The following is a 14,528-nucleotide window of genomic DNA, read 5'->3' on the forward strand; positions in this document are numbered from 1 at the left end:
GTGAAGGCAGTGCTTGCTGTACATCAGGACACTTAAGAATTTACAGCGACTTCCTGAATTGCACATGCCCAACATCTTACTATAAAAACCTAAAAAATCAGAGTAAGTGAAATAGGGCTTGACAAAACAGGAGGGCGAGAGAAACTATGCACATCAGAAAGTTTGTCTATTCAGACTGCCAATTGAAGTGCTATTGCTAATACACGTAAGACAGATAAACTTTAAAGACGTTCCTAATTTGGGAAACAATTTTGAAGAACTTTGAAGGCCTCCTCTCTGGACATTCAGCAATTCAAACTTCACCACCATTGCGATGCCAGTCAAGTCTTAAGATTCCCCCATCTTCCTTAGACAACTATTTGGGGAAAAAAAAATAAAAAACACTCCAATAAAAGATATTTGCAGTAAAAAAAAAAAAAGAACAGCTTGACAACCTACAGCTACATAGCCCATGACCTCACAGAGCAGGACATGGACTCCCCAGCCAAGCTGCTAGTTTTCTTAGGACTCGACCTGGAAAATATAAAAATAAAAGACCAACTAAATAACCTATGCCATCAAGTACTTGCAAGAACCACATGTTCAGTTTAAGCAGGACGGTTCAGCTTGCATGGTCATTCCTTCAGGAGTTTATCAGTAATGACTCCAAGAGATTGCAGCATGAGAAGGATTATATAAGAAAGGAGAATGAGTTTCCAGTATTATGGAGGGATACTTGAGCTTTTCACTTGTCCTCTCTATTTAGAGATGCCTCTTCAGAGAAATCAATGCTTTAACCATCATATTAAATAACTGAAGCAAACGCTCTGTGTAATACAAACACTTACTCATTTGAGATGCTTTTTCCCCAGCCTCTCTGGTCCCAGATATAAAGTCACTCAGAAAAACAAAAGCTCCCTATGAGATAGCACTCACAGGCACTCCGAAAGCACAAAAATACAGCTCCACACTCACCGTTTTACCACCCAGAAAAACAAAAAACAGAGTAACTGCTTCTCCTCTTCTTCCCACATATCGTAAGGAAAAGGAAATACAGAAAGTTACAGCAGAAGAGCGGCGATACAGCACGTTCAACTTCTCCTGCCCAAAGGATCAAGGCATATAAAAGCTGAAGGGCAGCCTACCGCTCTTCCCAAACACCACAATGATGCCCACCACTTCCCCACCAGCCTGGGTACCTCTGGAACCAGCTGCACGTGCCATTGCCTACTTTCTTCTACCTCAGTCACTAATTTTTCTGCTTCTAGCATGGCTTCTAGCTTAACGAACAAGGAGAGGCCGTTCCTGCTGCTTTGGTGGAATACTTCCAAACGGACAAATGCTTCATGCCTAAAGGAAAAACGGGCTACTGCCTGACATTAAGTTACCCCATTTCTCTGTTGGGCTAAATATAGCTTAATTAAGAAATCGGAAAGAGTCCACATATGCTATTAATTGTCCTGGACAGTAGGAGAACCACCAGCCTGAAAAAGACATTGAAACTGTGGTGCTTGAAATACCAGTTCAAGACACATGAGACACTAAATGACAGTTTATTAGCTACACTACAGAAAGAGGAAAAAAAAAAAAGCTAAACAAGTTTTTTTGTTGTTGTTGTTGTTGTTTTTTTTAAAGAAAAATTGCACATCTCATGATTGCACTAATCAATTCTAGATAAGAAATACAATGGAAGCAGGATGGCGAGCATCTTTCTATGCCAATAAAAGAGCTTTCAAACTATGCCAGCCAGCACTGTTCAGGACTACAGGTTGGGACTCTACTGCACATCACAGGTACAGCCTTGGGCACCTCATTACCCCATGGACCCCCTCTCCCCCCTCCCTTTTTTTTTAATTTTTATTTTTTAACACCCAAAAGTAACTTTGCTTGCTTTATCTGCACTCAGTAAAAACACACCAACATATTGAATTTCCACACACTTACCATGCCTACCTTCGCCTGCTAACTCTAATGGAACAAAGACAAGCTCAAACCTGGAATAGGCTTTATTTACTCAGTGTAAACACCTCTAACACCTACCAAGAAATCGAGACAATACCAGAACTGAACTGTAGTTTAAAAATACCTTCCAGTGCCAACACTTACAGTCTCCAGGAAAATTAGTTTCACGCAGTTCAATAATAAATTTCTGTTTAAGTCAATGCAAACAATGAAGTAGATTTACCCTCGTGTAAAGCCACAACTTCACCTCCTCCTTCCATAAACTAAAAATACTTTGGCAAGTGTACGGGCTTTATGTGGCAAGGTTTTGGTGGTGGTGAGGGGCCACGGGGGTGTCTTCTGTGAGCAGAGCCCAGCAGCTGCCTCTTGTCAGACCAGAGCCAGCTCCAGCCGGCTCCAAAGGGGACCTGCTGCTGGCCAGAGCGACACTGGCTAGGCCTCTGGGAGAGCAGATTGAATAAAGGGGAAAAATAAAACTGCTGTGCCACAGCAGCTGGGAGAGAGGGGTGGGAAATGCGAGAGAAGCAGCCCTGCTGACACCAAGGCCAGCGCAGAGGAGCTCCAGGCATGGAGCAGAAGTTCCCCTGAGGCCTGTGGAGAGGCCCCTGGTGGAGCAGGGGGTCTGGGGGGAGCTGCTGCACATGGGGGACCCTTGCTGGAGCAGTTTGCTCCTGGGGGATGGACCCCACGTTGCAGTTCCTGAAGAGCTGCTGCCTGTGGGCAGCCCCCCCAGGCTCAGTTCGGGAAGGACGGCATCCCGTGGGAGGGACCCCACGTGGGGCAGCGGCAGAGAGGGACCGTGAGGGAGCAGCGGAGAGGAAGAACCACGGAGGACTGACCGCAGCCCCCCTTCCCCTGCACGGCTCGGGTGGAGGAGGTGGAAGACGGTGGATGGGAGGTGTTTTTAGTTTGCTTTTAGTCCTCACTGCTCTAGCCTGCTAGCGACCGGCAGTAAATTACGTTAATCTCCCTATGCTGAGTCTGTTTTGCCCGTGACAGTAATTGCTGAGCGATCTCCCTGTCCTTATCTCAACCCTTGAGTCCTTTCCATCGTATTTTCTCCCCTTTCCCTTTGAGGAAGGGGAGTGCAAGCGCAGTTGTGGCAGAGTTGGGCTGCCCAGCAGCTTATTGCTTGTTGTTACTTTCCTTTTCACTCTTCACAATATTAACTGTTTTGCATTTGATATCTGAGATGGATTTAAAAGGACATTTCATAATTTTCACGTCCAATCTGCTGCAATTACTGAGCTAGAAAGCCTTTTTCAGTATTAGAGCTACCACAACTAACTTTAGTGTCCCCAGGACATCATCCGTAACTTCAGAGAGACAGACTTCTCCATATTTGCGTCAGATTTAATTTTCCAAACTTCTGCTTCACTGCACAAACCCTCGTACAACAAAAAAGATATAAAGAAGGCCTTCGCTCTGCCTGGGTCCATCATTCTTCACAGTTCCACCGTCCCCTTGCTGCTTCTGTCTCATCCTTTGAAATGGATAGATAGCAACTCATTTTGTCCGTCAAAGCTTAACCCAAATGTACTGTTTTTCCTCATCTCTGAATAACAAACCTCAGAAACAAACACCCCCATCCAACAACATACTGAGCCTCGGGTTATGAAAGATAAGGAACCCATCAAAAACAGCTTTGTTTAACACAGAAAAAACAATCTAAGAGCCTTCTAACCGCAGCACTTCAACCTTTATACCTACTTTACTACCCAAGTTTACAGCTGCTTTAGATAGTACTACGCACATTATATATGCAAAAGCATTATGTTATAACGTTACGTAGCTTTGCCTTTAAAACACTGCAATAAAATGATACTGTCAAAGGCTAGAGAAGTGTTTCAAGGACAGCATCCATATCAACACAGGAAATCTACCAAAGATTCATTAGCACAGCCTAACAATGAATGTAGTTATGACTTGAGCCTTTTGGCATCGCTGCTGCAACTCGCTCTAGTTATAGTAACCCTTCGGCACTTGCAAAGCCAAGACCCAGCTTTCTAAGACAATTCAGATGTAAAATTTAGAAGCGGGGGGGGGGAGCACTTTGAACCTGACAGGCATATGCTATTAATCCTAACAGCTAGTAAAAAAAGCCTGTCAATGCCATACCACTGCTAACAGAGCCTTACCCATCTGTTTCTGAAACAGGCTAGTTGTTAAGTTGGTTACATTCATTAACTTATAACCAGCTTCTTGTTACATGACCTAAAACTCCACTCTGAGCCTCTTAAAGTAACTTGTAAATGGTATTTCAACAGCACTGAATAACTGGAGCTACCTGGCAAGGCTAAGAAGCTCAGTAAAACCGGGTTTCAGCAGAATAAAACCAACACTTTATACGCACAGGGATTAGGAAAAAGAAAAAAGGCATTGCTCCCTCCCCTCAAGGCGGGGGGGATTATAAAGCAGGGAACTTATAAAGAGTGTTAATTCTTAATACTAGATGTTAATATTACCTGTACAACACCACTAACAAACGAGCACTTACTATTAATCGTTACCCCATCGAGGGAAAACCAGCCTGTCAGGAAGTAATTCCTAGACACAAGGAAACTTCTCCATCCACCAGCTATTGTGACAGGTTGGGAGTAGCAGAGCCGGACCACAGCTTTGTCACGGGCACCTCCTCAGCAGGCGCACCCCTGCTCCACACACACGCAGTTAACCCAGCCCCTCCCCGGCCACCACATGGGATGCAGCAGCTCCCTCACTTCTTCCCTGCTTCCTTAACCTTGTCGGTAGGCCACCTGCTATCTCATTCTTTTCTAAAGCCTTCTGGGGTCCTCCCTACTGCCAAATAGCTCTGGCATTGGCTTTGAAGACTTTTCTCTAGATGCAACAGATTTACGCTGTCCCGACTCTTATCACTTCTAGTCCTAGTCATCTGCACTTAAGGCATCACATGAAAGCTGTAAAAAAAAAACTTGCTATTTCTGTCTATTAAGAAAGAAAGCAAATTTGCACAACACTCGACTACTTAAATACATACTCCCCCTGCCCTGTGCCTGTTAAGGGCTATGAATTTGTCACTGCAATCTACAGGAATAAAAAAATAGGAATCTACAACTCTTCAAACAGCGTTTTACAAGAAAAGTTTTAGTAAGACGGTGAGCTGAACAAAGCACTGTGCTATTTTTCTGGTTTCCATGTGCCTCCTGAATTTGTTCAGGAGCTCATTTCCTTTTTTTTTTTTTTTTCTTCTTCTTTTTAAGCCTCTGCGCTGTAAGCAGCCCTGTGTAGAGGAAGGACTTTCTGTCAGGCTGCAGTGACTCCAAGGGAGCTCCCAGCAAGGATCCCTCTCATCTTTTTGGGCAACCACGGCCATAGCTGGCCAAGCCTTAACCTCATTTTTGTAAATCAGGTGCAGAACACTGTATTTATTCTAAGTGTTAAACGCCAATTCCGCTGTACTAAAACTTTCTCAAGACGGCAGTGAAAACCTACCTACCGCCACCACGTTTTCTATTTTCGATACTCACGCTATCAACACGCAGTTGTTAAAACCGCATCCTTGAGACACCGATGGCAGCATCCCCAGCACCCCGGGCAGTGGGGCTGCAGACCCCATCACCTCCCCAGCGCCTGGGACCAGCCAGGTGCCTGCTGCCCTGGGACACGAGCCGTGGGGCCCGCAGCACCTACAGCCACCAGCACTGTGGCAGGACCCACGCGTGGCCGTGAAGGCGAGTTGGGTGGCGGGAGCACAGCTGGCTGCCACCACCCCAGCCCTGCCCGGGACCAGCGCCAGCACCAGCAGCACGGCGAGGCCAGCGGTGCTCACGCCACGAGCTGCTGATGCTGCCAGCTGATGCGTGACCCTGCTAAAAACCTACCGTGCTCCACTAGCGAGGGTTTCATTATTATTATTAATTATCATTATTATTATTATTTTGTCTCTTTCGGGGCTGCCAAACGCCCACCGCAGGCTTCCGCCACCCCAAACCCAGCACAGCCCCAGGGGCTGCACGCCGCCCCTAAACGAGCACCGGGGCGGGGGGGGGCAAACCCGCCCCTTGCCGGCCTGCGCACCGGGCAAGCCCCGGGGTCCCGGCACCGCCACCGGCTCCCCAACCCCCCCGCCGCCCCCCCTCCGCCGTTACCCTCGGCCAGCAGCTCCTCGGCGGTGACCTGGTAGCGCCCCACGGCGAACACCTTGCCCAAGGCGGCCCCGCTGCCCCCTCCGCCGCCGCCCGCCGAGCCGCCGCCCGCCGCCCCGCCGCCGCCGCCGCCACCACCGCCTCCGCCGCCGCCCTCCGCCTTGGGCATGCGGGAGAACTTCTTCATGGCGAGCGGGGCCGGGAGCCCCCGGGAGGCGCGGAGCGGAGCGGCCGGTGCCCAGCGGCTGCGGCAGGGGGGCGGCCCCGCCTCACATGCCGCCCCCGCCCCGCTGCGGGAGGAGGGAGGGAGGGGGCAGGGGGGAGGTGGCAGGGGGCGGGCGCGGCCCCGCGGGGACCGGGACGGGACCGGGAGGGGGGGGCGGGGGGAGCTCTCCCGCGAGCGCCGCCAGCAGCCGCCCCGCCGGTGCGCGGCGCCACCGCGCATGCGCCGCACCCCCCCTCCCTTCTCCCGACCCCTCCCTCCTCCGGCGGCCGGCCGGAAGTGAGGTGCGCAGCCTGCCCGCGGTGGGCACGTGCGGCGGAGGGGGGGGGGGGGGGCGGACGTTCCGCGCTCGCTGTCTCGCGCCGGCCGTTAACGGTCCCCACGGCCCGTGAGGTGATTGCGTTCCCACCCCCCCCACCCGCTCTCGCCCGAGGAACTGCGGGGGGAAAAAGCGGCTCGGAGCGCCCTGCCGAGGGCACCGCTTGGCTGCCCACCCTCCCCGGGCTGTGTGCTGCTGCCCGTGAGGGAAAGAAGTGGAAAAAAAAAATTGGAACAATAAGGGTAAAATCACCGTGTTGGGTCTCCACCAACAGCGAGGTGCCGTAATTGCCAGAAAACAGTGAAAAGGTGGATCCAGATAGGAAAAGGGGAGCTGTCAGTTTCCTGCTGTGACATGCACGGTCCTTGGTCATCTTCCCTACAGACATTGATGAGGGAAAGTTGGGAAGTTATCAGCTCAAGCAGCCTTTCACCAGTGAAGCTCTCCAAAAAGTTGTATTTTTAGAACAAACAAACAAAAAAGCACACCAAACAGTTTCGGTACCAGAAACAGACTGTCTCCCAAGTGTGGCAACTCCGTTGCAAAGACTGCAGAGCCCCCTCAGCGCATCGTTGGCTATAAGGTATGTTATCACCACTATGCTACTACGTGTCATGTACGGCAATTTAAGGCAATATTTGTCACAGTTCCCTAAAGACCAGTACATGGGAAACACCCTACGTTTCCAAATAACTCATCACAAATTTCCAGTTCAAATTCAGACTGAAACCAAATTTCAAGTTCTCTGAAATGGCAAAGCACATCCCCTTTTCCTACTAAAACAGTGATTCTACTCATCCAAAATAAGAACCAAACAAGATCAAACGAGAGCAAAACAACAGTCAAATAAGAGTAATTAAAAGGGTAACTTTGTAACAAGCCTGTTTTCCTTTGGTAGTCCCCCTGGGCAAATGCTAATGAGGTATTCCTGCATCTTTTTTTCACATAGAGACTGAAATCATGCAATAAAAACAAACCTGATATGGGACCTCACATCCATCTCTCATATGAATGAATGAAGCCACATTTTTGGCATCTATAATGGGAATTTAAAAACGCAGCCTTTCTCAGTGAACATCGAGGTTTTTGGATGAACTTCAATTGTAGCCATCGGTTCTATAAAACCTCTTTGAGAAGCCAGAAGCTTAAAATCTTTGGGAAAATATTTCAGTAATCAAATTAGTTTTGCCTTAATCACATTGCTGTACACCAGGCTGGTAACAAAATGAGAGTATTTCTCTATCAAAGTGACAACTTGTCATACCATGAAAGTACAGACAGAGCTATTCGCATTAGTAGTCCCCTTCCTTCAGTCATTCCCATCCTTTCGATAATTGGAGATCAATTTTTCAGCAGCACGTACAGACTCTAATTCACAATTTTCCTTAGATGTAAAAGGTATTTTGACTGTAGATGAAAGAAACTGAGTACTGTGAGGAGAATGGCATGATGATCAGCATTTTGTTAATGAGGACGTTCTTACAGTGACATATGCCTGTGCTCCTTAGAAATACGCTTTTAATTGTCTTGGAAAAAAAATGTATTTGAAAAAAATCAGAGCTGGGTTTAAAGCACTTAAGTGTAATGCCAGTGATGAACACAACTTTGCTTGTCCTCAAGTAAAAGTAACATATTTTCTAACAGGTGCTCTGACAGGGTAGGATTGTCTTTTGGGTTAACTGGTTACTTTTTATTTGTTTAGGAGGTCCCCAGCACCAAGATTTGCTCTTTTTAAGGTAAGAGATTAAATTATTGCTTGAGTTATTTATAGGCTGGACAAATGAGCACAGTCATTATGCAGGGATTAGTGTTACTAAGCTCTGTCTTCACATACTAGAGGATGTAGAGGTCAACTACTTAGGCATAGCTGGCAAATAAGCCTATCGCTATTGCACGCGGAGTTGTGGTGATTAATGCATGGATGGCCACAGAAGTGACTGGTCTCTTGTGAGTAATCTCAAAGAGCCATAGCACAGATAACACAGATAACTTCTGATGTTCCACGGCCTGCTTAAAGGGAAACTTGGCACCCAAGTGGTCTTTTTCTATAAAGCACCAGCTTGCTGTGAAGAGGTTTCATGCCAAGGATTACCTTTTATTAAGGTTAAGTCAGTGGAAGTGAATAATAAAGATTATATTGACTTGTCACTTTTAAAAAACAGGCCCGATCCTCCAATTTGGTAAACAAGTGATGATTTTGAACATGCGAACAGGTTCTCTGACTTTAATTCCTCACCTGAGCAGAATTGCCTTTTGTTATTTCCAGAAGCTATATAAATTTCAAGAAAGGAAGAGAAAAACCTTTCATGAAATCTTTCACTCAGAGTACGAAACCCAAAGTAAACTTTGCCCTCGCTGTTTGAAACCTCCCATTTGTTTCAGGGACAGTTCACTCTTCCACATTTGGAAGGAGTGCCTTAAAACCAACCTGTGTAGTACAACAGCTTGACACACTGACAGTATGACAAACCCTTTGCCCTAATTCAAAAAAGAAAAAAAAAACAATTTAAAACATTCAAGGTATATACTAGCAGAGTTAATTTCTGGATAGAAGGCAAAATAGTAAGCGGTCTGAAGAAAAATCCAGGGGCAACAAACAGAAAATCAGAAATAGGAATCCTCAAGTGAGAAAAGATCAACTAAAGAGGTAGATATGAGGGGGAGGATCTTAATGCAGAGGCTGGATCACAGCCAGGATATCAATTATCATTGTTTTTAAAAGTTTGGTGGTTTGTTTTTTTTTTTTCTATATAATGGTTCTTTATTAAACCTTTAACTCTATGAATCATGAAATCATAGGAAATACTCAGGCTTAAATATTAGGCTTTCATTATCAAAAAACAAAGAACAATAAAAGTAAGTTTCTGCTTTTTATGTGTGGAATTGATAGTAAACTTTCACTACATAAAAACAGGAAAGAAAACAAGTCCCAGTCAAATGATGTGTATGTCTTTCTCAATGTTGTCAATATCAGTAGGTCTTGCTTTTTTTTTTTTTTTGACTGGGGTCTAAAATACAGATGCTTTCTAATTTTTTTTTCAGTAATGGTGTAATGGCACGTTAATAACAGATTGTCAACTATTCTACCTATTGCCTTTATTCAGCTCAAAATATTGATCTTCCAACTTCTCTCAGTTATTTCCACAAGAACAAACCTCATGTTTTTGTTCTGCCTTTTTTTTTTTTTTTTAAATACAACAGAAACTGTATTCTCTGTGTCGAGGTGAGTCATAGCTTGTCTCAGGTAATATATCCATGGCTGTCTTTCAGAGTGCTTGAAATCTGGGTCCTGCTCCTGACTCTTGTCTGTTAGACAGCCTTAAGTACACTGCTTCACCTCAATATAAAAAAAATCCCATCAATAAGATTAGGATAACTATTATTTACTCTGTTGCAAAATGCTTTGAAGATTTATGGGTTAAAGCACTAGCTGAGAACTGCTTGAAAGTGAAACATCAGATATTGTATACATGCTAATATCAAGCTTAGAGTTTAAGAAGCGATGATTTAATCCTCTTTCAACTGTTGAATGGGTCAAACGCTTTTCACATTCATTCATATTTCTTACACCTCTCTCTGTACACCTCTCCCTACTCTCAACTCTTTCCTCTGTGCAATACATAAATTTGTTTTAACTCAATCTCTCGAGAATCAAAGAGCTTCCTGTAAAAATGTCAAATGTCCCTTAACGTAGTTAAGGAAAAAGACAAATGGAAACATTTCTTTGTGTAAATGTTTCTTTGGAAACCTCCTGCTGTTTCTGGACAAGCTCTTTAAATGTTAATTACCCAAGATGAATAGTAGAAACTGAAGAAAATCATTCTAGAAATTTATTCTTTTTTTATGAAAACTACAAAGAAATCACTGATTTATTCTTCACTTTCATTTGAAACACCTGGGTCCACATCTTTGCAATATAAGTGCCCAACTGTTCAGTCATTACTGCAGTATTTTTTTTTCCCCTCTTATTCAGGCATATGAGGGTTGTTTTATTTTGTACGATTTTAGTCTCAACAAAGCACCACCAGAGAGGTTCTCCTAACAAGCGCTTGATTCTTACACACACACACACCTATCTCCTCCTTGTTGCATATCTATTATCCTTCTGGTCTTGTGGGAGCCCTGAGAAACATTTTGCACAGAAGTAGCTATACAATCTTCCCGTCTTAATAAATACCATTTCTCAGTTTCAAACTGCTGACCCTGATGCAATCTGTTTTAGAGACAGTTACTAAAACAGGACAGAAAGGTTAACATGAGCTAAAAGCACAACTGGTTTGGCTTTGGGTTTGCATTTTTTCTAGGACCAAGTCATGTCCCACCTACACATCTGAGGCAGAAGCAGTAGCGAGAAGCTTAACATTTGTTTACTTGTAGGTACAACATAAAAACTTTGGTATGACGTTGACTTGGAAATAAATGAGAGAATCAAATCACTTGCTGCAGTGGGAAAACATGCAAGCTCTAGAGTAAGAGCCTTGTCTCAAGTCTCAATTTTTCAAGACAGGAGAAGCTCTACAGGCATTATGTTGAGCTGGTGACTAGAGACTGAAACAGGAAAATATGGCTATCATCTGTCCTAATCAGGAACTGAACAAAAAGGAGTTGTAGAAAAGAAACAAGTTACTGATTGCTCACATTTAAATGGAAACAAACTGAGGAGAAAGCAAGTACAGATCTTCTACGAGGTAAAATTGCCAAGTTCAGCTTTGGTCACATCTGGTGCAACACTCGCTGTCAGCAAGGTCAAGAGTTACTGAATGCAATGCGAGATTTGGTCACTTGTAATATATTTGGACCAAATAAAATACACATCACTTGCTGATGCGACAACCCTTGGTTGTTTCGCTGATGCGACAACCCTTGGTTGTTTCAAAACATCAAGAGAAAGCAAGGAAAAAGACTCAAATAGAAATCCTAGAGGAAGGGATATGATGAGGTTATAATGGGTTCAGCATTGCTTGCATCTTGACCTGGTTAATTGTCTCACATTAATAATAGTCTGTTTCCTTTCTGGAAAAGAATGGCCTTCTACATGTTTCCTGATACTCAGGATCCTGGAGGCTGACTCCTGCTTTGTTGGAGAAGAGAACGTTTCTGCTCACTTTCTGCATTCTTCGGTGCATAGTTAACCTTTTGTACATAAACTTGTCCCCAGCCCATCCATAGGTTACTTTCTTTCATTCTCATTTCCAAGAAAAAACAGATAATATCCATCCTTCCTTTAACATCTTACTTTTGCAATCTTCAAGATAAAGACCAAGTTTCTCTTATATGCATCCAGTGTGTTTTATGCAACCTTGCAGCAGTAAGAAGTCTTGGGAAAAGCTACAGCCCCTGAGGTGTGAAAAACTCCCTTTTTACCCTACTTGCGGATAGAGGTTTTGCTTTTCTGTTTGTTTTGTGAGGCATTCAATGCACTTTTATGCCACATGTATTTTTCACAAAGTAGAGAACTGCAGAAATAACACTGGTCATTATGCTAAAAATGTTTCGTTACTGAGTCGTGTCAACTTCAAGTTAGGAAAAAAATCCTTGGAACTCAGAGCCCAGGAAGGAAAACTCAGGATGTGAATCCAAGGAATAAAGGAATACAGGAGACCCTATGACTTCTGAAAGGCACGGTATTAGAGAGTAAGCAGTGAAATATTCTCATGCAGTAGAATGATGAGCAGCTTAGTAAGGAAGTGATCTTAACATCTGATATGGAAATGTTTTAAAGGATTACATAAATGTGAAACGACTCATGTTAAGGCTACCATTGCCTGTTTGACTGAACTGAGGCACTGCAGTAGCCTCCCCTGGAATGGATTTTATTTGAGATTACTTTTAATTGCCTGCATAGCGGAAGAGTGTACACTTCCAGACTGTCCGGATCGCTCAATACTTGCAAGGAGCTGCAGGTCATCTGGAGGGGAGAAATCAGAATCAGAGAGCTCTTGAGAAATGGAGAAATGGTCTGAAAATACCCAGATAAAATTCAATAATTTCAAATACATTAAGTACACAAAGAAAGAATTAAGTACAAAATTAGAGGATCTGACAAAGTGACAAAGAAGCAAAAAGGGTCTGAGGGCTACAGCAGCTCAGTTGGAACAGATATTAGCAACAGATAAACAAAGGAAGTGTTCAGTTCAGCATATATTAAAAGAAATTACATCTGTAAGACACCAAGGTGATCAGTCTGCTAAGGCCTCATCTGAGGTACCACATCCCATTTTGGGTACTATGCTTTAAGACATTTTACTTTAGAGTTCAGAGAAATGCAGTAGGTAAGATACATTCATAAAAGATGACCTCTGAGGAAAGGTTAAACGAGTCATATCCTTATGCAAAAGTAAAGGACAGTTAATTTTCCAAGATGAAAATGCTAAAGTTGATCAACTTGTCTTTATATTTACTACTAGGAAGACAAAAAGGGTTCAAAAAGAGTTGTCTTAGAATCCTGGAATGGTTTGAGGTGGAAGAGCCCTTAAAGCTCACCCAGTTCCAACCCCCCTGCCATGGGCAGGGACCCCTCCCACCTGACCAGGCTGCCCAAAGCCCATCCAGCCTGGCCTTAAATACACCCAGGAATGCGGCAGCCACAGCTTCTGTGGGCAACTTTAGTAAAAATAAAACTAAAAATAAACAGTGGCAAAGGCTTCCTTTTTAAAAGGATAGGGGAAACAATAGGAGATAAATCCAAACATAGTACACCTATTAAAAAAAGTTGTTGGACTTAAAGCTTAAATGTTATTTATTTCTTAAAGGGAAATAGCTGTCAGTTCAGAACAGGTTAAACTCAAGTTGCTCCTTAATTCATAGTGTTAGAGACCTAAATAGATTCTTCTCAGCTCTGTAGTTCTACGTATTATTGCATTCAGGACAAGGAAACATTAGCTTTATCCAACCTGTTGTGGTGCCTGACAAAAACATGGCAACTTAAGAACCAGTGGTTCCAGGCTGCAATGCACCAGCTGCTTTCATTTATTCTTGTGTTCCTCTATTCCTGTTTGGAGTGGCCTGCAGATTTTGACTTCTCTGTATTAATTGAGAAAGCTACTCAAATTTTTGTTTGACTTCAGGTAAAGCAGTATAGGTTGGCTTTCCAAGAAACATGAAAAACAGAGCTTTAGCAGTAGAAGGGAAAATGAGTTGTATGACAAATAAAACATAGGCCCATAAATAACAACTTGTGACGGAATGTGTTTGGAGGGAGAGTCTGTGAGCTCAGCTGAGCAAAAGCATAAAAATGTGTTTCAAGTTCGCTTTTTAAGCTGGCTAGCAACTTGAAAGATGATTGAAACAATCTGACTCACTTTCAGGATATACATTTTTTTCAGGGCATGCATTGGTTTTCCAGTGCCAATAAAATGGTGTAATCCATTAAAAAAAATCCCTTCTGCATTTTTCCTTCATTTTTTACCCTGCTCAAAATAGCAAAAAAAAAAAAAAATATCTGTAGGATCTTGGCCCCTCACTTATTTCCAGTCTTTTATTAGTCTTTAGGAAATAACTACACCTAGTCATTACTGTTTAATTGGAGTGTCACTGAATAATAGTACTGCTTTTAATCTTTACAAAGCACAGTGAATTAAGACTTGCAGCGTCCTTGAGAGGAGATGAGTAAAAGCAATCTAACGAGCCATGAACAAAGACCAGGCACTGCCTACATAAACAGTTACTGCTGACAAGAGTAGAAAGAAACAAGAAGCCACAAGCACTCTAGATTTCAGCTACTGGAGTTTGGCTCTCCAGCAGCAAGTGATTCATCACTCATGAATGATTCCTAATCACCTCCAGACCCTCAAGCAGACCAAGCTCAAACACTTCCAGTCTGCACCAAGTCAAGACCAAGTCTGCACCAAGACCAAGTCAAACACTTCCAGTCTGCATTTATTTTTGTCCCTTAAATCTTACAGGCAAACTTATCTAAAGCTACTTTGCATTGTAAGAG

General features: G+C 43.8%; 1 protein-coding gene and 1 long non-coding RNA gene across 9 annotated transcripts in view; one reads left to right on the top strand and one right to left on the bottom strand.

Moving 5' to 3' along the window:
* The window catches only part of BMP2K (BMP2 inducible kinase), a 90,857-nt gene that overhangs the window by 57,821 nt on the left and 18,508 nt on the right, over nucleotides 1-14,528 (bottom strand). The window contains exon 4 of one of the 8 annotated variants that reach the window (XM_050710550.1): nucleotides 12,417-12,497. The exons of 6 other annotated variants lie outside the window; for them this stretch is intronic. In XM_050710550.1, the coding sequence (XP_050566507.1) occupies nucleotides 12,417-12,497 (81 nt within the window). Of the gene's footprint in view, nucleotides 1-6,050; nucleotides 6,235-12,416; nucleotides 12,498-14,528 lie in introns of those variants that run through there. One more of the 8 variants, XM_035551988.2, reaches the window with a different exon arrangement.
* The window catches only part of LOC118250745 (uncharacterized), a 59,993-nt gene continuing 52,015 nt past the window's right edge, over nucleotides 6,551-14,528 (top strand). The window contains exons 1-2 of the long non-coding RNA XR_004779523.2: nucleotides 6,551-7,172; nucleotides 8,292-8,325. This is a non-coding gene — a long non-coding RNA (uncharacterized LOC118250745). The remainder of the gene's footprint in view (nucleotides 7,173-8,291; nucleotides 8,326-14,528) is intronic.

The sequence above is a fragment of the Cygnus atratus genome, chromosome 4 (genome assembly GCF_013377495.2).
Source record: "Cygnus atratus isolate AKBS03 ecotype Queensland, Australia chromosome 4, CAtr_DNAZoo_HiC_assembly, whole genome shotgun sequence".
NCBI classification, from domain to species: domain Eukaryota; kingdom Metazoa; phylum Chordata; class Aves; order Anseriformes; family Anatidae; genus Cygnus; species Cygnus atratus.